Genomic DNA, 20,462 nt, shown 5'->3' on the forward strand with positions numbered 1-20,462 from the left:
CTCATCAAACATAAATCTGGCCCTGTTTGCATCATAGCTCACCTGAGTCAGTCATTACTGTCACAGAGACATAGAGGGAGTGCCCAACCAGCTCGTTGAGGTTCTGAAATCGCTTCTGCAGCATTGCTCTTGTCAGCACAGCTTCCCCTTCCCCACCTGTAATCTGGAAAGAAAGGAAAGCAAGAGTGTAACCAATGTGGCACATATGCGTGTGTGTGCACAACAGAACACACCCACAGGCACCTATCTTACTTCAATTCTCTTGAGTGAATCTGGAATACTGTGTTTGACATCATCTGTTTTCACTCCAAAGAGGACAAAGGCCACACCCTCCACGTTCTTCCCATAGAGAAACCTAAAAGAACAAAAATGAATTGCAGGGGTCAATTTACAGAGGACATGGCTTTCAACAGCTACTAGCCATGAAAGCCGTGTTCTGGGGAGGTCGCTCTTGGGTGATTCTGTAGTGACCAATATAACTCTTGTAAGCTTTTTTACTTAACGTTTTGTGTTTTGGCTGATATTATTTAACTTCAGTTAACATTACAGTCGTACCTTGGATCCCAAACGCCTTGGTACTCAGACGTTTTGGCTCCCGAACACAGCAAACCCGGAAGTGAGCATTCCGGTTTGCAAACATTGTTTGGAACCCGAACATCCAAAGGGCTTCCACAGCTTCCAATTGGCTGCAGGAGCTTCCTGCAGCCAATCAGAAGCTGCGCTTTGGTTTCCGAACGTTTTGGAAGTCGGACAGACTTCCGGAATGGATTCCATTCGACTTCCAGGTACAACTGTATACTGTTTTGTTAACTGCCCTGATCTTCCCTTTAAAAAAAAAAATTTACTGACAGTTTAGATGCTTTCCTGTACAGTGGTACTTCCAGTTGCAGACGGGATCCATTCCAGAGCTCCGGTCAGATCCCGAGGTTTCCGCAACCGGAGGTGCCACTTCTGCGCATGTGCGCCGTGCAGAGCCCTTCTGTGCATGCGCAAGCGGTGAAAACCGAAAGAATACTTCCAGGTTTGCCGTTTTCACAACCCGAAGTTTACATTACCCAAGGGTAATGTAAGCCGAGGTTCCACTGTAATTGCATTTTAAAAGCTGAGAAAAATGTAACTGTTTTGCAGACTCCAAAATTTCTCTGCAACTTGCATGTTCAGCTCAGTCACAGGATCAGGCAGCCTAGGCTTGTTTCCCCTTTTCCAGGCTATATGTCGGTCGCACCCTGGTGGTGTTATATCAGTCACAATGCATGTAAAACACATTTCTGTTAATACCACATTTCCTTAATGCTAAGAACCTCAAAGCAGAGAATAAAGTTAAAACATACTGAATTTCCCTTTCATTTGTTGGGAGAGATGGAGTATGTGTTTTTTGTGACAAATGTAAGACACCCAACATATATTTTATAGTCCTAAGTTCATCTGCTTTTCTTCCTAACATAAAATTTCTGGTTAGTTCACCAAATGAGAAAGCAAAACTATCAATATCAATATCAATATCAGTGTCATTAACCTATTATCTTATTTTCTTGGGAAATTAAAGATCTGTTTTCAACGTCAAATGGGGGTAAGTGTGTGAGGGATCAGAGGACTGCAAAAAGCAGGAGACCGGTGCCAGAACCATAGGCAGATGTATGTTTAGATATATTAAAGGAACTGCAATTGCTGGTTATTATTATTTTTAGCATTATGTTGCAGTGATAGTATGTGTCTTATGTGTGGTTATTCTGATACAGTGGTACCTCCGGTTGCGAAGAGGATCCATTCCGGAGCTCCGGAGCTCTGCACATGTGCGTGGTGCCATAGAGTGCTTCTGCTCATGTGCGAGCACATAGAGTGCTTCCAGGTTTGCCATGTTCGCAGCCCGAAGTTTACGTATCCAGAGGGATACGTAAGCAGAGGTACGACTGTACTGTACTTAGAATGTTGTTGTTTTTTGTACGTACCACTTTGAATACAGATTTACCTGTGGAAAACGTAGTCTATTTATAACAGCAATGACAAGAATGACAATGAGATCAACTTGAAGGGGAAGGGTTCAATTACCTTACCTATCTGCCTCTTATGATGTTTTAATAGAATTTCCTACTTCTTCCCTTTATAAAAGAATGGGATAGATTTGTGCACAAACAAATGTGTCTGTCCCTCTCACATCTATTTTTGCCCTAAGGGCCAAACTACATGTGACACTACACACATCGCTTGTAGCTGTGACCCCGTGAATCTTTTAAAAATTGTAAATAGCAGTTCCTGGGCAGCCTGATGAGGACAGGCACCATGGAGGGTGTTGATAAGGTTTTTACTCTTAGCCTTTGTCCTGTGATCCCAACAGATCTTTCCTCTCCCCTCTCCAGCTGTTCTAAACTCTAAGAGGGAAGTTCCTAGTCAGGTAAAAACAACTGGATGGGCCCCCCCAGTGGCTGCTATTTACAGTTTTTAAAAGGTTCACATAGCAACCCAACTACATGTGACATGTATTCTAGCAGCCAAAGTAGGAAAATTATAGGTTCCTTTTAGCCAAGCAAATCTACTGAAATATAACCATTGATTGTTACAATCTGGAATAATAAGTTTCAGGATAGTATATTTTCTTTTCTGTAATATAATGAAAACATGATCTTATTCTCTCCCCCTTTACAATATCTTCTCTTTTGCTTCTTTGTATTTTGCATTCTAATATTTCTAAACATTCAAAATGTTCCAAATAAACGTGTTTAAAATCATACTGTGAATTCTTGGTTTTTTGATAATTTCATGTTATGCAGGCAATACCTCGTCTTTACCTTCCCATAGTTGCAGACACCCACCTTGCAGTGATATCCACTCTGAAATCCTTGTCGCTGTCAATGTAATAAAACTTATCTGATGGCTCCACTATTACTTCAAAGCTTGGCAGGACTAGAGGAAAAAACAGGGGAAGAACATATAAACATTCATGGAAAGATGAGAATATATAATTGTAGTGAGCTTTCAGGTCAGTGCCAGCAATTTCAATAGTATGAGCAATTCCAAGTGTCATGGTGGAAGACCAATGGGAGTATTCCCTGGGAAACAGTCAAGGGGAGCAATTCAACAATTCCTCTCAGTGCACTGTTCTGGGGGTTCTCGCGACCCCTTCACAAGCCAACTTCAGGAGCAGGGAGAGGGGGGAAGCCCAGTTGCACAAGTGGGCAGGACTTTCACTGGCAAGATTCATCTGTTGAATCCAACCCAAGGGATTAAAGAGGAAACAGTGCCTGTGATAGACCAGGGAAAATGCTAAGCAGAGATGGTCCTCCTTACCATATTCCTTGACGTCAAATTGTGTGGTGAAGGTCTCCTGTAGGGAGTCTTGATACTTGGCCACAATCTTCCAGGTCCCCAAACTAGAGAAGGAAAAGGAAGGAATCTTCACTGCTTCTGCTTTGTCAACTCATGATATTAAAGGTGAAATCAGAATGGGCTGCAGGGCCTCTTCTCACCATGGGTGAGGTTAGGATATAGTCTATGTCCCTTAATGCTCATTCCCACCAATGGTGGTTGGAATTAAAATGGTGCTTAGGGTCCTCTCTGGAGAACAGCAGAGAAAAGCACCATGGCTGAAAGAGGGGGATGATTATTATACAGTAGAAGGCTCAGCCTTGCCAAAGTGCCAATTTGCTCTACGTGGGGCTACCTTTGAAGGTGACCTGGAAACTACAACTAATCCAGAATGCGGCAGCTAGACTGGTGCCACGGAGCAGCCGCCGAGACCACCTAACACCAGTCTTGAAAGACCTACATTGGCTCCCATTACGTTTCCGAGCACAATTCAAAGTTTTGGTGCTGACCTTTAAAGCCCTAACAGCCTTGGCCCAGTATACCTGAAGGAGTGTCTCTACCCCCATCATTCAGCCCAGACACTGAGGTCCAGCTCCAAGGGCCTTCTGGCGGTTCCCTCACTATGAGAAGTGAGGTTACAGGGAACCAGGCAGAGGGCGCCCGCCCTCTGGAACGCCCTCCCATCAGATGTCACTGATATAAACAACGATCTGACTTTTAGAAGACAACTGAAGGCAGCCCTGTTTAGGGAAGTGTTTAATGTTTGATGTTTTATTGTGTTTTTAATATTCTGTTGGGACCCACCCAGAGTGGCTGGGGAAACCCAGCCAGATGGGCAGGGTATAAATAATAAATTTATTATTGTTATTGTTATTATTATTATTATTGAATTGACTTCCCCCTTCTTGTTCCCAATGTAGACCTTTCCTCCCATGCTTGTTCCAGCCAGATAGGTGGGGTAGAAATAATAAATTATTATTATTACTGTATTATTAAAGCTGGCAGCAAGATCCCATCAGCAACTCTCTTTGCTGGCGGTACTCTGTGAAGAACTCCAAAGCGCCATTTTGAGGCACGGTGGAGCACTGGTGACTTCGGGTCTATTGGACCCAGAGCCCCAAGGACCACCCAAGGGGTCCTATCCTCAAGTCTCTCAGCTTGAGAGCCAGTGTGGTGTAGTGGTTAAGAGCGGTAGTCTTGTAATCTGGTGAACTGGGTTCGATTCCTCGGTCCTCCGCATGCAGCTGCTGGGTGACCTTGGGTCAGTCACACTTCTTTGAAATCTCTCAGCCCCACTCACCTCACAGAGTGTTTGTTGTGGGGGAGGAAGGGAAAGGAGAATGTTAGCCGCTTTGAGACTCCTTCGGGTAGTGATAAAGCGGAATATCAAATCCAAACTCTTCTTCTTCTTCTTCTGCACCAGTCTAGAGCTGGCTCAGCAAAATATGTGTAAAAACCCACTCCCCATCCTCCGCCCTGGCCAGGGTGAGTGACAGGCCTTTGGGTGCAGTGTTGGATCTGCCACATGACTGCTTCCTGATCAAGGTGGGCATACTCTGCCCAGCCACATTCCTAGTCATACACACCTGAGATAAGCTCAATGGGGCATACATTCAAAGGACTGTGCTGTTTAGCTTGGAGCAGAATGCCTGCCCCAAAAATCTTAAGATGTGGATATGTGGAGGATGAGATCACACTCTCACACCCCATCTACGTGTCTGTCACAGGGTGGTTGTGGGTGGTAAAGGTAAAGGGACCCCTGACCATTAGGTCCAGTTGTGACCGACTCTGGGGTTACGGCACTCATCTCACTTTATTGGCCGAGGGAGCCGGCGTACAGCTTCCAGGTCATGTGGCCAGCATGACTAAGCCGCTTCTGGCGAACCAGGGCAGTGCACGGAAACGCCGTTTACCTTCCCGCCGGAGTGGTACCTATCTATCTACTTGCACTTTGACGTGCTTTCGAACTGCTAGGTTGGCAGGAGCAGGGACCGAGCAACGGGAGCTCACCCTGTCGTGGGGATTCGAACTGCCGACCTTCTAATCAGCAAGCCCTAGGCTCTGTGGTTTAACCCACAGCACCACCCACGTCCCCTGGTTGTGGGTGGTAAATATATACTAATATTGATGAGAGCTCGGATTGGTGTTTTTTTTGTTTCATATGCAACCCCCAAAAGAAGGATAAAGGGCACTTTGTACATTGATGAGCTTTCTTCTCCGGCTGCTGTTTCAGCTCACTTTCTGTACAAATATGCTGCATGGTAGTATTCATGGTCAAATACCTGACAATTTCAGGTAAGTTGTAAGGCCGGATGTTTGTTGAAGTGGGGCTGATGGAACTCTGGCTGACAATAATGCCATCTGGTGTCTGTGAAGGAGAAAAACATGTTTCAATGGTTCCTGAAGGAATGAAAAATGATTGCACTCAGTATTCATAATGTGGAAAAACAAATTCTCTAGATAGGTAGAGCTTTAGTTCTAGACTACCAAGTCCTTGACCTCGGCTTAGCCACAAAGCTTCCAGGATGGCTCTGGCCTAAACCGTTGTGATGATAGTTAATTTAATTAATTGGTTTAGGAGATTCACACACTGTTTTTTTAGGAACTCCTCCACAAAGTGGCTTTCCGTATTTAAAAATACCAATATTTGAAAACACAAAACCAGTAACAATAAGCAAAAGTACATTTAAGAATCTCCAGCCTTGCCTCAATTCGCTATCCTTGTAGTACAAGAGATGGGGCCAACCTAATCTCTACAGCAATCATATTCCAGCACGGCTGAAAAACAATACAGGGCCGGCCCATGAGGCAAGGTGAGGTGATTGCCTCAGGAGGCAGGATCTATAGGACCAGAAGATCCAGTCTCCAAGGAATGTATTCCCTGCTGCCACAGAGGCAGCTACAGCTGTGGGATGCTCCTTGGAGGCCAGATCTACCCCTGTACAGTGATCTCTTGGCAAATAGGACTTCGCCCTTATTCCCGCTGTAAATCTTTCTCTTCTCCTCCTTGTTTCTGATGCAGATCTTCTCTCACTCCTTCTTCCCTGGCGGAGGGGCGCCATTTTGTGGTTGACCTCAGGCGCCAAAATGTCTTCCGCCAGACCTGTTATTATGTGTGCGCTCACCACACTAGTTTAGTTGCCTTTACTAGCAAACACTGAAGCAGTCACTCTGAACTAACACTTAAGATACAGGCAGGAGGACATAAGAGGATAACCCCCATCTTGCCACTTTGGGCTCCTTAAAGGAGGAGCAGGAGAAATAAAAGGTTGTGTGACTGAGAGGGAAAAAGTAAACAGCCTGATTCCCCTCTCCCACCTCATCCCAGTATAGTTCTTTCTCCAAGGTCTTGGGGTGAGATAGTTTCCCATGATACCACTGCTGGGATGAGCCAGCACTGCCAAGGTCTGAAATGGCATTTAAGGAGTTATGAAAAATGCCCACGCAATATGCTTCCTAAGAAAAGCTACACTGAATGGCCATCACTCTTTCTGCGAAATCGCTGCAGAACGTTTAGTGAAGCACCAACCATCACTGCAATTTCAGGCAGCCAATGCTGTACTCAACACACGCACAAATATATGCCTCTCACCTCAAACTCAACAATCACAGGCTTATCCAAAAGCTCCATGTTGAGGCCCACAGAAAAGACACGGTAGCGCACTGAGAAATAAAAGAGAGGTATTTGAGTTTGAAAAGAAATAGGGAAAAAAACATCAACTACATCCATCCTACACATTTTGTCTGAGTGTGTGTGCGTGCGCACTAGCGCTCACATCCCTATTTTGAGATGTACAAATCTTGCAGGTTTTTCCTTCTTATTGTTTAAAGATAAAAAATACCAGAAAATAAATCCATTTCTGATAGCGGACTATGGCGTGGTGAAGGTGCACTGCTCACCTGACCTCCCTCTGGCTGAGTCACTGCCGCATAGCAGCAGAGAGAGGAAGGTGCAAAGCCAATCCAGTGCTCCTTCTGGTAGTCTGCACTGTGTCAGCCTCTCCTCTCCTCCTCTTTGGGGCAGTATGCAGCTACAACTCAACTGGAGTCTGGTCAGGTGAGTGCCACAGTCCCAGCAAGCTGTCTGATACTCTCACATCCCATGGTGTGCACATCCATTTGCTTTGTCCCACGGTTGCCTCTTGCAGGGGAGAGGCTGCTGGCTCTTTAAAGAATACAAAAACCTACTGTCAGGGAACTGCCATCGGAGGGACAGGTGGTGGAAGGGCTCACGGAGGTTGGGAGAGACCCAGCAGCGGAAGCAGGAACCAGCAGGGGGAGAGGTGGGTCTCTGAGGGAAAGCGAGCAAGAGGGAGGGCTCAGGGACACGTCCAGCGAGAACAGTGGGGAGGTTTCTGGACCTCCCATAGGGAGACCCACTCCTCGCCGGAAACTGTCACGCCGTGAGTCCAGAAGACGTGTTTCCGTTAAGGAGCTTTTATGTTGGAAGCGATTCCGAAAGCAGCCACTGTCGGAATCTGCGAGTGACTAGAGGAGCCATGTCTGAGGGGCTCGGTCACAGACAGAGGTTTGTGGACTTGAACAAACTCTGAGGGACTACGATTTTACGCACAAGCAGCTCATCATCCCATCACACCTACAATACCTGAGTGATGATACACAGAACTTTTTCAGAACAACTTGAGTTGTCAGGTGTGTGTAGTGGGGGTGTTAATATTTGTCTAGCTCTAGTTGCACCTAGGGATGTATCTAATAATAGTAAAGTTCTGAAAGATAAATCAAAGGCTGTTCCCAAGCTGGTTATCCACTCTATACCCCCTTACTGTGGTCCCAGATAAGGTGGGGCTAGCAGAAGGCATCACCTGCAGATCCAGGGGTGTAGATGGTTTTATCTGTCTGGATGAAGAGATATCCACTGTGGAAGGAGACCAGAACCGTCTTCTCCAGTGTGAACTGAGGACAGCTGGCCTGGACAACCACATACTGGTTTTGCTTGGAATCCTTTTTCATGTCTTTGGCAGGAACCTGCGTGAGGGAATCAGGAAAACTTGTTTAGGTTAAAGGGCTGGAGGGGGGCAAAATAGAATGCCCTGACCTCCTTGCCCTGCAGCTAAACTCATTCAGATGTTTAAGTCTCCTGTTTACTTGACACTTTGTCATGTGGGATGTAATCCGTTGGTATGGTCAAATGCAACATTCCTTATTTCCTTAAAGTGGGCACATGCAGGGGGACATCCAGTCAGTGTAACTTCCTGTTCCACTGGTCTGGAGCTTCCTCTCCCTGCATGTGACCCGGGAGATGGGCATCGCTCTGGCTGACTCTACAAAAGAGCCGAGCCATGCAGCCACTTTCTCAGTTCGTCTTGTCTCTTATTGCTCTCTTGCTTATCTTTTGCTACCATGCTGCTCTCCTGCAGCCATTTTGTTATCTAAATGTAATGTTGCTGTCTGCTGGCTCTCAGCCAGCAGCACATGAGTTCAGTCTCCATAAGAGATGAATTCAAAGTTTCTTTGTATAACTACCAAGTAAAGTCTGCCTTTCAGGGATCAAATCGTGAACTGAAATGTGAGTAAACTTTTTGTTACTTTACTCAGAAAGACTCTTGTGCCTTTATTGTTTTAAGAGGGATTAAAGGGGACACCAGGAAATAATCTTAACTAAGAGATTCAAATGAATCTGCAAACTAGCTTCCAGCTATATTGAGGGGAATTTGCTCTGCTACATCACTTACTAGCGTGAGTGAAGGAAGGATAATACTTATTCAATCTATCCTTCACTACAATCCTTAACATTCCCACATGTCACTGGGTCAGAGAAACCCTGTCAGCTGCAGCTTCCTCTACCTTGTACTTACATACCGTATTTTTTGCCCTATAGGACGCATCGGCCCATAGGACGCACCTAGATTGGGGGGGAAATAAAGGGGGGGAATTATTTCCCCCTCCCCCAGGCGCGGGCCCCCCAGAACAGGACCCAGAGCGATGCCGAAGCTGCGTGCAGCTTTGGCATGGCTCTGGGAGCTTGCGGGGCTGGAGGAGGGGGAAGTCCTCCGCCAGCCTTCTAACCAAGTCGGGGGACAGTGGGAAAGGCGCGCTGCGCCTCCCGCTGTCCCCCAGTTTGCGGGGCTGGCGACGGGGAGGAGCAGGCTTCTCCCCCCCGCCAGCCTTCTAACCAAGTCGGGGGACAGCGGGAAAGGCGCACTGCGCCTCCCGCTGTCTCCCGAGTTTGCGGGGCTGGTGAAGGGGAGGAGCAGGCTTCTCCCCCTCGCCAGCCTTCTAACCAAGTCGGGGACAGCGGGAAAGGCGCGCTGCGCCTCCCCGCTGTCCCCCAAGTTTGCGGGGCTGGCGACGGGAAGGAGCAGGCTTCTCCCCCCCCCTCCAACCAAGTCGGGGGACAGCGGGACAGAGGTGCGCACCGACCCCTCTCGCTCTCCAGGCTTCAGCGAAAGCCTTCATTCGCCCAATAGGACGCACACACATTTCCCCTTCATTTTTGGAGGGGAAAAAGTGCGTCCTATAGGGCGAAAAATACGGTAAGTAATTTCAATGCATTTCAGGGGAAGGTACATGCCAAAAAACCAACATAGTTATTTACAAAATGTTTACGCACTAAAAAAACACACCACAATAGTGAATACTACTCGTATGATTGCATGATATTCATTCCTGACCTCGGACAAACGTGAATATAGTGGGAATTTCTGCTCCCATTTCTGTGTCTGACAGAATTCTATAACATCCCTAAGCTCAGCCCAATTGAAGTGTAACTCCATTCTCTGACTAGGTAAATGCAAATCATTCAGCAAACAGTTGGCACAGCATCAAATATAGCTGCTGACTGGCAAGTAAAACTGAAGTGTGCAAGAGATATAACTAAGGAGCGCATAAGTAAGCTGGATGACCTTAAGAAAATAAGTTGTTACTATAATTTATTATTCAGATGATTCCCAGAGCATTTGGAAGATGGCAGCTCAGAGTGGTTCTCGCATGACAGGCTCACTGAACACTTCAAATAAATGCCGTGGACGTGCTGACAACAGAGTTTGTCCATAGTCTGACATTCTTTTCTGCTCTTAATGCAAACAAGCCAAGAGACATGACCGCACACTTCATTAATTCCAGACTAAAGAGACAATACATAAACTTGCCAAAGGCACTTTAAAAATAGAATTCAGATATTTCAGGTTCCCTCAGCTGAAACCGTAAGCCAGAGCCAAACTGTGACTAATCATAGAAGAAGGCCTGAAATATGTATTCATAAAAGACCAAGATACATGCTGCTCACCATGCCAACCAGGGCCGGATTCAGGTTTGATGAGGGCCTAAGCCACTGAAGGTAATGGGCCCCTTTATATGTCCAGCTGTCCTTTGTCAACAACAAATTGTTGCTGTTTTTTGTGTTGAATATATGCTATATGGTAATTTATGGACCTAATAGGTATCTAAAGCCATTTGCCACTGTTGCTGTCTGTAGGCTTAATTTTATTTGTTTTTTATCTTATATTTAGGAAATGTACATCCAGTTTTCCCCCCTTTAATTTTTGGGGGGTCAATCCCCTGGCTCTGAGCCTTCTTACCTTGGGGGTTCCCCAGCTGGTGCTTCCCCCCCACTCCTCTGCATCCAGCCACTAGCAAAATCAAATCCATTAAGATGAAACATCAAAATGGTAAACCACTATTCTTAGAATCCTTCCTTAAGTATTAGGAATAACACCCTATAAAAGTGTTTCTCAAACTTGACTCTCCAGCTGCTGTTGGACTACAAATCCCATCATTCCTGGTCCTGCCAGCTAGAGATGATAGTAGTTGTAGTCCAACAACAGCTGGAGACTCAAGTTTGAGAAACACTGCCCTACAATCGGCTATAGGGCAACCCTATACAGTGCAGTCATTCAAAAGAATCTTGCAGTTCTGACTTTTAACAGCAGTTTGATCACCTGCAATGGGCAAATTATGTTTAGACCTTGTGCAAAGAATGAGTTTCATGGGTGAGTTTCTGCAGATCAAGGCACAAAGGTGGGCGAGACTGGTATTTATCTGGGTTGTCAACCTTGACATTTTTCAGGCCAAATTTACTGCTGACCCTGCCAGAAAGCAGATACTGAAATATGACCATTGCATACGATCACAAATATATTTTACTAACCTCTAAAGCTGGTCTGGGAACTAACAATCTGGATCTTCTGGTGTGTTATATCAGGCTTCCTCAACCTCGGCTCTCCAGATGCTTTGAGACTACAATTCCCATCATCCCTGACCACTGGTCCTGCTAGCTAGGGATCATGGGAGTTGTAGGCCAAAAACATCTGGAGGGCCAAGGTTGAGGAAGCCTATGTTATATTCAGGTCTGATCAAACAGCATTGTACTTTCTTTAAATTTCCCATCGTCAGGCTTGATAGCACAGATGATTTGCCCTTCCCTTACCCCTCCCGGAGTTTCTCTTTTTATATGCTAACCCGCCTGCCTCAAACCTAATGGACAAACTGCACAATTGTATGCATGCCCTACTGCGTTCAATGGGACTTGCTCCTAGGTTGAGTCTGCACAAGTGTGGAGCTTGATCTTTGCATACATTATGGCACCGTCCCTAACCATCGCTCTGCACTCACCTTTATGGCTGGCGTCACCATCATGCCATTTGCTGGGTTCATGGGAACTTTGACCATATACAAGGTGTTTTTCTTCTGTGGGAAGTCATGGACAGAGACGGTGACCTCGGTGTCAAAGTTGCTTCCATGAGCCTCCACCACAATCGTCTCATCGGTCTCTACCCGCAGGACACTTGGGGTGATGAGGGAGTGGCTACAGGGGAGAAAAAGTTCATTGCAGTGAGTCTGTTTGTTGCATCTAAATACCTTACCGCAGCTCCTTCATGCTGCATTTGCCGCCTCCTCTTGCTTGGGGAAATTCAAGAAACAAATGGGGCTCTCACTTTTAGGTAAAGGGGGGCATCACCCTGTCAAGATTCTGAATCCCCCCCAAACCTCCACAGCCATAGTCCAGTCTTTGTCCTATCACCTAGAATAATATCAATACATTTCCAGTGACAGAGAGGCTTCCATCCATCTTCTCTGCTTAGTCAGTCATAAAAACCACTAGCAGAAGATCTGTCCCCTCTGTCCCCATCAAGAGAAAACAGTTCCAGAAAGAACGAGGAGGAAGGATTTTTGTCCAGGCACATTTCTTGATGGAGGTAAGAATGAGGAAAAGGGTTTTTTCTTCTGTTGTTTTTGCTTTTGTTGTAAAATTAGGGTGAGAAAACTGCATAATGGAAGTTCATACAGCAGCCCAGTTTTTCTTCCTTTGCTTAGGTGGTTGTGAGAAGTGGTGGCATGTGGGGGAGATGAGAGAATTCTGGAGGCTTCTGTTGAAATGGTAAACTGTCCTATGTGCAGGTCTAGAGATAAGATTGTTGGGCTAGCGCCTGGGAGTCCAGTCCTGCCTTCAAAACCTCACACAGCCATGAAGCTCATATTACACTGGGGTAATTGCTGTAGTTTTATATTGGTGAATGATATATGTTGCCTGCAATCCTCTGTCCACTTGCATTGAATCGGAAAACAAGCCTGGTTGAATTAGTATTACAGCAAAATTACTCACAACAAAAAAGGATGGAGACTTATGTAGGTGCTGTACATGTGACCTCTTAGGAAATGTATACAATGTGTTTTAAAGATTCCAAGGAATCGGGGTGCCAACTTGAATAAAATACTTGGGGGGTAAGCCCCACCCCACATAATCGATCACATACCATTTGAATGGCAATGCCCAACAACTTGGGTGGTGGGCGAAGGGACCTTGGCCTTGAAGAGTTGGCTCCTATGCAAGGAAGACTGTAGGGCTCTTGTCAATCATTACATTCTAACCTCAGCCATAGTGTGAAGTGAACATCTTACTTTCTCCTATGAGATCACACCACAATTTGTTCTGGAATCGCACAACAGTAATCTGGATGTGAACACCAGCTGCCATTCGATGCCTAAGTCTTGACATTAGATATTGCACTTTGTTTTTTCCTCTTATGTTTGAAATTTGTAATCACCAATAGGGAACTGGTTACTACTTACTAGCAATCTAGATAATGCTGTTGTTTTAGCTGATTGTATATGATGCATATTTTATTGTTTTATGTTTTGTAAATTGCTTTGAGAAGGTTTTGCCTCTAAGCACAGTATAAAAACATAAGGTTGGGGTCCCTTCATGAAATCCCTGACTCCTTCCAATGTTAGCCAAACATAAGAAGGTCAGCAAAAAAAGGGGGGGAAGGGTCTGGCTCCCTAATGTGTGTGCTCTCGTGTACCTTTTTTTTAGAATTAGAGGTTGGGTTCCTATTCAGTCTAAGGCAACAAAAAGATTTTAGGTTTGAATTCAATTCTACTTCACTTTCAAGAAACCCTCTCTAAACCAATAAATTTGAGTCCAGGTCAGGTTCAGCAACTTTTTGATTGTAACTTTTCCCTTTTTGGATGTACTAACTTTTGATTTATGCCTGATGAGGACATTTCCACATTTACTCTATACCCTCCCCACATCCTATCACAATAGACACAGAGTGGTGGCATCTGACAAAAGTCAGCTCACCTAACTGCTGAGTTGATCACATGTGGCATCAATGACATATAGCTGTGTGTACAACAGAATTATAGAATTGCAGAGTTGGGACCACAAGGCTCCTCTAGCCCAAGGCCCCTGCAATGTAACAATGAAGGAATCTTTTTGCCCAATGAAAGGATTGAACCCCCAACCGTGAGATTAAGAGTCTCATGTTCTATCATAGGGTGTCAGTGTGCCAAGGACACTTCTCTGTTTGAAGGGCTGCTGGAATGAGTTCTCTATACAAAGAGCTATCTGTTCAAAGTTTGACTTAATGATAATGAACCTAACAAGGGAGAGCAAGGACCTTGCAAAGATCGCCCATTAACAGCATAGTAAACAGGCACACAAGGGAAACGGGTGGCGCTGTGGGTTAAACCACAGAGCCTAGGACTTGCCGATCAGAAGGTCACGGTTTGAATCACCGCGAAGGGGTGAGTTCCCGTTGCTCGGTCCCTGCTCCTGTCAACCTAGCAGTTTGAAAGCATGAAGTGCAAGTAGATAAATAGGTACCGCTCTGGCAGGAAGGTAAACAGTGTTTCCGTGCACTGCTCTGGTTCGCCAGAAGCAGCTTAGTCCTTCTAGCCACATGACCCAGAAGCTGTATGCCGGCTCCCTCGGCCAATAAAGCGAGATGAGCGCTGCAACCCCAGAGTCGGCCACAACTGGACGTAATGGTCGGGGGTCCCTTTACCTTTACCTTTAAACAGGCACACAGTTCACCTGGTCACACTTTCCTCTCCCACCTTATGCTGAGAGGTATTTCATTCCTATATAAATTGTAGTAATCACTGCTAAAGATGCATCTCTATATAGACAGCAGCATATGCAGATTTTATGAAAAACCTGTGTCCTCTTTTAAGGTGATGCGTTTCCTCTTTTTTGATTGTGCGTAAATGCAGGACTGGTCATTAGGCAGAGGGAAGTGGCCATCTCTGGAGACAGATGGCAGGGGGCGAGTGCCAATGGCAAAATGTTGGAAGATGGAGCTGTTTGTAACCCCTAAACTAGCCTGCTGCCCCTCGGAGCAATGGAGGTCCAGTCACTAGTGTAAAAATAAGATTAACCCTGGCAATTTGGCAAGCTTCTCTGCACAGAACTAGAGGGGATGTCACCTTGCCCTTTGCCTCAGGTAGAATTATTATTATTACAGTGGTACCTCAGGTTAAGAACTTACTTCGTTCTGGAGGTCCGTTCTTAGCCTGAAACTCTTCTTAACCTGAGGTGCCACTTTAGCTAATGGGGCCTCCAGCTGCGACTGCACGATTTCTGTTCTCATCCTGAAGCAAAGTTCTTAACCCAAGGTACTTTTTCTGGGTTAGCGGAGTCTGTAACCTGAAGCGTCTTTAACCCGAGGTACCACTGCATTATTATATTTATACCCTGTCCACTATGGGCGGCTTCCAGCACATATAAAAACATAATAAAGATCTTGGTAAATAAAATGCCTTGGTAATTAGTCATTTTACACCACAACTGACTAGCATTCCAACACATGTACACGCAGCAGAACAAACACACATGTAATTGTCAGACATACCATGAAGCCTAAATCAGGATGGCTAAATGCAAACTTCATGCTCAGAGGTGATCAGAAACTGGAGACAAGTAACAGGGCAGGGCTGTTGCCTTCATGCCCCGATGGAGAGCTTTCCAAAGGTGGGCCACTCCAGGGAGGCAAAATGTGAGATCAGATGGACCCAGAGACACAGTTTGCTAAAGCAGGATTCTTCTGTCATTCCATGGCTTCTACACTTCTTGTACAAAGAACATTTCTGCATATCAGAAATTCAGAGCCGGCCCTGCCAGTAGGCAGTGAAGTGGCTTGCTTCAGGCAGCAGACTTAGGGGTATGGTTGGAAGCAGCCAGTTCGTGATTATTTTAAATGATATTTCCATCACTATGGTGGTGAGGGGCCAGGGGGAGAGTGATATTTGGATTTTCTGCTGCAGGCAATCCCCCCCCCCCACACACAAAAAAACCTCTTCACACTACATCTGAAGCAATTTTAAATCACCCCTAAAAGGACCAGATTCCTGAATTCGATGGATCTGCTCAGCTTCCCTGTACAGAAAACTCCCCTTGCTTAAGAAATGCAGTGCTGCTGTGAACTGCTGACATCTGACATGTACTTACAGTTGGCTGTGAGAAGAAGTCGGGAAAGAAACCAAGAAGGCAGCCACCAGGTAGAGAGCAGTCCCCTCCATGGTGATCTGGAGGAACAAGAGAGGTCGGTTACCATCTCAGTATTTATCCTCTGAGCCCCTGTCCAAGCCCTTTTGCAATCTCTCTGTGTTTAATCAGTAAATGGGGAGGAGTTTGAGCAACCTGGGAATTTCAAAATAAATTAGCAAGCCTGTCAAAAATGACATCGATTTGTCTTTTTCCTCCCCTTTTTTTTTTTACAGCAACAGCTAAACAGTATGTTTGTGCAACCTGCTCTTGATAATCCTGGTGGGGGTTGGCATACTATGCAAACATGATCTGGGCCAATCCTAGGTTCAAAAGGCCGACTGAAAACTTTCTCTTTCTGACACACGCACACACACACACACACACACACACACACACACACCACTGAAGAGTCCAGTCCTGGGGCGCAGCTTCCCAACCAGTATTTATCCCCTAAGAAGGAAGTCTTGCATGGTCAATAGTGGCAGGAAACTGACATCAGAGCGAAAGGAGGAGAGGCTCCCCGATTCTGCAGGAGAAGGTACCAGAACCAGGGGGAGACGCAGCTTGGTAGAGGGGAAAGAAAATCGGCGTAACACCAAGGATCCAGGAGGGCAAATGGGGGAAGAGGGGGAAGGGCTCCGGGATTCTTCCCTGGACATCAGTGAGGAGAGCACTGGTCCTCCACTACCCACGCCCTCCCTGCGCAGAAGACTCCCGCACAGTAAGAGGCGGAGACGACTGGGAGTCAAACAGCTTTTATGCTGGAAAAGGTTTAAGAAACGCCCACAGACAGATTCTGCTAGCAACTGAGGCAGCCACGCGGAGATGGGCTGTGCAGTCAGGACGGTTTAACCCAGGCAATTAAGCTCCCTAACGGGGACAGTTTACGCACGAGTAACTCAAATCCACTACAAATAGCAACAAGAGGTCTTTCCAATTGCTTTGAACTTCTTGGCATCTTGGCATCTTGGCTTGAGACACTTGTATCACAAGAGCCCTATGCAAATGTTATTTTTTTTTACTTATTACACACAATTATTTATTTACCTGGGAGAGACTGCGGGTGGGTCTTGGGCTCACCCATTGCCTCCCCTTTCCTCCCCCACTTATCTCACTACTGGTAATGAGAAACGTAAAAGTGTGCAGAAGGGACAACAGGTCTACCAGATGATACAAACATCATCATCCTCATCACTGTACCCCGTCCATCAGACTGGACTGTCCATCAGCCTCTCTGCGTGCATACTCTCCAACATTTCTCCGATGAAAATAGAGACATCTTATTCCATAATGATAATTTTACTATTTATACTCCACACATCTTTCTGGGTTGTCCAGCCACACTGGCCGGCTTCCAACATATATAAAAACATAAGAAAACATTTTTTAAAAAACCTAAAAAAAAACCCTTCCCTATACAGGATTGCCTTCTGATGGCATGGAGATCAAATAACTCCATACCCTCTAACATTTCTCCAATGAAAATAAGGACATCTTAAGGAAAAGCGGGACATTCCAGGATCAAATCAGAAACAGGGATGGCTTCTCTAAATCAGGGTTTGTGGGTGGCTTCCAACAAATATAAAAGCATAATGAAACATCAAGCATTTAAAACTTCCCTACGCAGGGCTGCTTTCAGATGTCTTCTGAAAGTCATATAGTTGTTTATCTCCTTGACATTTGACAGGTGGGTGTTCCACAGGGTGGGTGCCACTACCCAGAAGGCCCTCTGTGTGGTGACTTCACTTCTCGCTGTGAGGGAACTGCCAGGAGGCCCTCGGAGCTAGAATACATTAAACCATACAAAAATATGATTAAAGATTATGCCATTTCAGTAACTTACCTACAGATATCAACATATAATAACATGATAAGCAACTTCCGTTTCCCTAAAGTCAGTCCTATATGACACAGAACAATCTTTCCCAGCCAATATGAACAAAACGTTTGCTTTAAGGAGAGTTGTCACTAATCCCAGCAACAAGGGGCTCAAGATATCAGGTCTTCAGATGTTCATGCGGAGGGCATTCCAACAAAAACTGTACCAGGTCCTCTACCTTGAGGACAATGTCTAGTCACCACAATGGCATTTTTTGAGAGACAATGTTACACACAGCTGTGGAGATGGCAATCTCTTTAATAGGATTTACTCATACATGGCCAGGGAATATTCTGCTTTTATAATTTTTTTAAAAAATATAATGGTGAGCATGGAAACTCTAGGGAGTTGGAGGTGCAGAATGTAAAGTTATTAAATAAATAACCTGGAAGGGAGTGCACAAATGTCCTGCAAGTCCAAAGCGAGTCCCCAAATTGGCCCTAAATGGAAAATCATGTCTGAAAAGAGCCATGGCTAGGGAACAATTTGGGTGGGGGGAGCTCCAAAAATCCCATGTACATCCATTTCCTTAAAAGTGCAAATGGGAACTGCATAATCACAATTTGTGAATGGTCAGGTGTGTTTTTCAAACACATTTTGGCCCTTCTGCTGAAGTTCGCCAGTGGAAGACTTGCAGCTAGCTCTTTGCAAGTTACAAAGACCAGCATCTTCTGGCATGCTCTAACTGCTTCTTTATGCCTTTCTTTAAGAATGTTTGGAGGCCAAAGGAATAAATGGAATGGGTTATGATGACTCTTTGCAGATAAAAGTTCCTAGATAAAAAAGATGTCAAACAAACAGCAATTTACCAATTATCCATGCAAATCAATCAAGAGTTAATCAGGAAATTCTAGTCATCAGCTGGATTCCAGTAACAGGTTTATTTTCTTGGCAACGGTATTTGGACAGAAATGGAGCTTGGACAATCTCCAAAGACATTCTGTCGCAACAAGTCTGCGTGTTTACTTCAGCCAAACATTCAGTACAGCTTGCTCAAAAGCAAGTGTCCTAACACAGGGAGTGAGAAGTGATCTATGGCTCTAGGTGTTGCAGGTGAGAGGCAGGAGGCCCCAAGGGCATTTCAAGAGGTCTCTAATTCCTCAAAGGACGTGCAGCATTCAATGAATTCAGATCCAGCTCCATCACTTTACTGCATTGTGGTTTTTTAATTGGTGGAGTCAGCAATGTAAAAATATCTTTATCAAGATCCGTCATTTTTCACAGAGGAGGATGAGTGTTTTCACGTTGCACAAATGCTGGACTCCTACTCCAGATGAGCCAAAAACATTTAAAGGGAAATATGTATGCAATGTGAATCCCCATCAATTTTGTTATAATGAACCGACACAGAAGGGTGTGACAAAATTATATTTTAGTGTGCTTTTGCACAGGGCTTTTTTTCGCCCCAGCCGGAACTCTCTGGAAACTCAGTTTCAGCACCTCTTTTTCTAGAAAAATAGCACTGCTTTTACATGTGCCAGTGTCATTAGAGTTTTAAATTCCTTCTGTATAGGTACTTCTCTTGAGGAGCTGTAGTTGAAGGCATCTTATGGAGCTAACCAAGGGTTTATCCACCTTACCTTTTGCACTGTATTTCTAAGCACAGGTCCAAGTGTTTTGGGCTCTGTGCACGGGACAAGCGGGAGTGTGGATGAGACCCGAGTAAAAGAGATTCTGTGGCAAAAGTCTGGAAGAGACAGAATCTTAAGAGCACAAAAAGTATTTGTATATGGCTATATCATTAAAAAAACAACAACAACAAAGCAGATTGCAGCAATAAAGCCACACAATAAAACTATAAAAAGTTAAAAACAGACATCTTTGATTGTTTTATTACATTGCATTTATGTAAAATCCACATAAAGGTAAAGGGACCCCTGACCATTAGGTCCAGTAATGACCAACTCTGGGGTTGCGGTGCTCATCTCACTTTATTGGCCGAGGGAGCCGGCGTACAGCTTCCAGGTCATGTGGCCAGCATGACGAAGCCGCTTCTGGCGAACCAGAGCAGCACACGGAAACGCTGTTTACCTTCCCGCTGGAGCGGTACCTATTTATCTACTTGCACTTTGACGTGCTTTCGAACTGCTAGGTTGGCAGGAGCAGGGACCGAGCAACAGGAGCTCACCCCGTTGTGGGGATTCGAACCGCCAACCTTCTGATCGGCAAGTCCTAGGCTCTGTAGTTTAACCCAGAGCACCACCCACATCCCTTAAAATCCACATACATTTGTATAATCAAGGCAGGTTATTGACTGATCATAGAACCACTAAATTGCAGAGTTGGAAGTGACCCTTTGGGTCATCTAGTCCAACCCCCTGCAGTGCAGGAATATGCAGCTGTCCCACATAGGGATCAAACCTGCAACCAGGGCATTATCAGCAGGACTCTCTAACCAGTCAAGCAATCCAGGTTGTGTGATTGTTACATGCTATTCGCCTTTGCACCAGTTCTTGGCTGCGAGTTCCACTGGAGGCCCTGACTTAAACAAAAAGCAGCACCTCAATTGAACATGTATAAAAGCATGTAACATAAAAGCATTCAACATAA

The 20,462-nt window shown here is 45.3% G+C and overlaps 1 protein-coding gene across 2 annotated transcripts in view; it reads right to left on the bottom strand.

The window, feature by feature from the left end:
* LOC310696846 (A.superbus venom factor 1-like) overlaps positions 1-20,256 on the bottom strand; it is a 71,104-nt gene extending 50,848 nt beyond the window's left edge. Inside the window, exons 1-11 of one of the 2 annotated variants that reach the window (XM_083482894.1) lie at positions 19,493-20,256; positions 17,657-17,816; positions 15,995-16,071; positions 11,875-12,067; positions 8,127-8,289; positions 6,896-6,966; positions 5,586-5,671; positions 3,286-3,368; positions 2,811-2,901; positions 253-355; positions 43-163 (exon numbers count right to left, since the gene is read on the bottom strand). In XM_083482894.1, the coding sequence (XP_083339020.1) occupies positions 43-163; positions 253-355; positions 2,811-2,901; positions 3,286-3,368; positions 5,586-5,671; positions 6,896-6,966; positions 8,127-8,289; positions 11,875-12,067; positions 15,995-16,065 (982 nt within the window). In that variant the 5' untranslated portion in view covers positions 16,066-16,071; positions 17,657-17,816; positions 19,493-20,256. Of the gene's footprint in view, positions 1-42; positions 164-252; positions 356-2,810; positions 2,902-3,285; positions 3,369-5,585; positions 5,672-6,895; positions 6,967-8,126; positions 8,290-11,874; positions 12,068-15,994; positions 16,333-17,656; positions 17,817-19,492 lie in introns of those variants that run through there. The other variant, XM_083482893.1, reaches the window with a different exon arrangement.
* Between the last annotated feature and the right edge of the window lie 206 nt (positions 20,257-20,462).

Source organism: Podarcis liolepis, assembly GCF_965112155.1.
Source record: "Podarcis liolepis genome assembly, chromosome: 17".
NCBI classification, from domain to species: domain Eukaryota; kingdom Metazoa; phylum Chordata; class Lepidosauria; order Squamata; family Lacertidae; genus Podarcis; species Podarcis liolepis.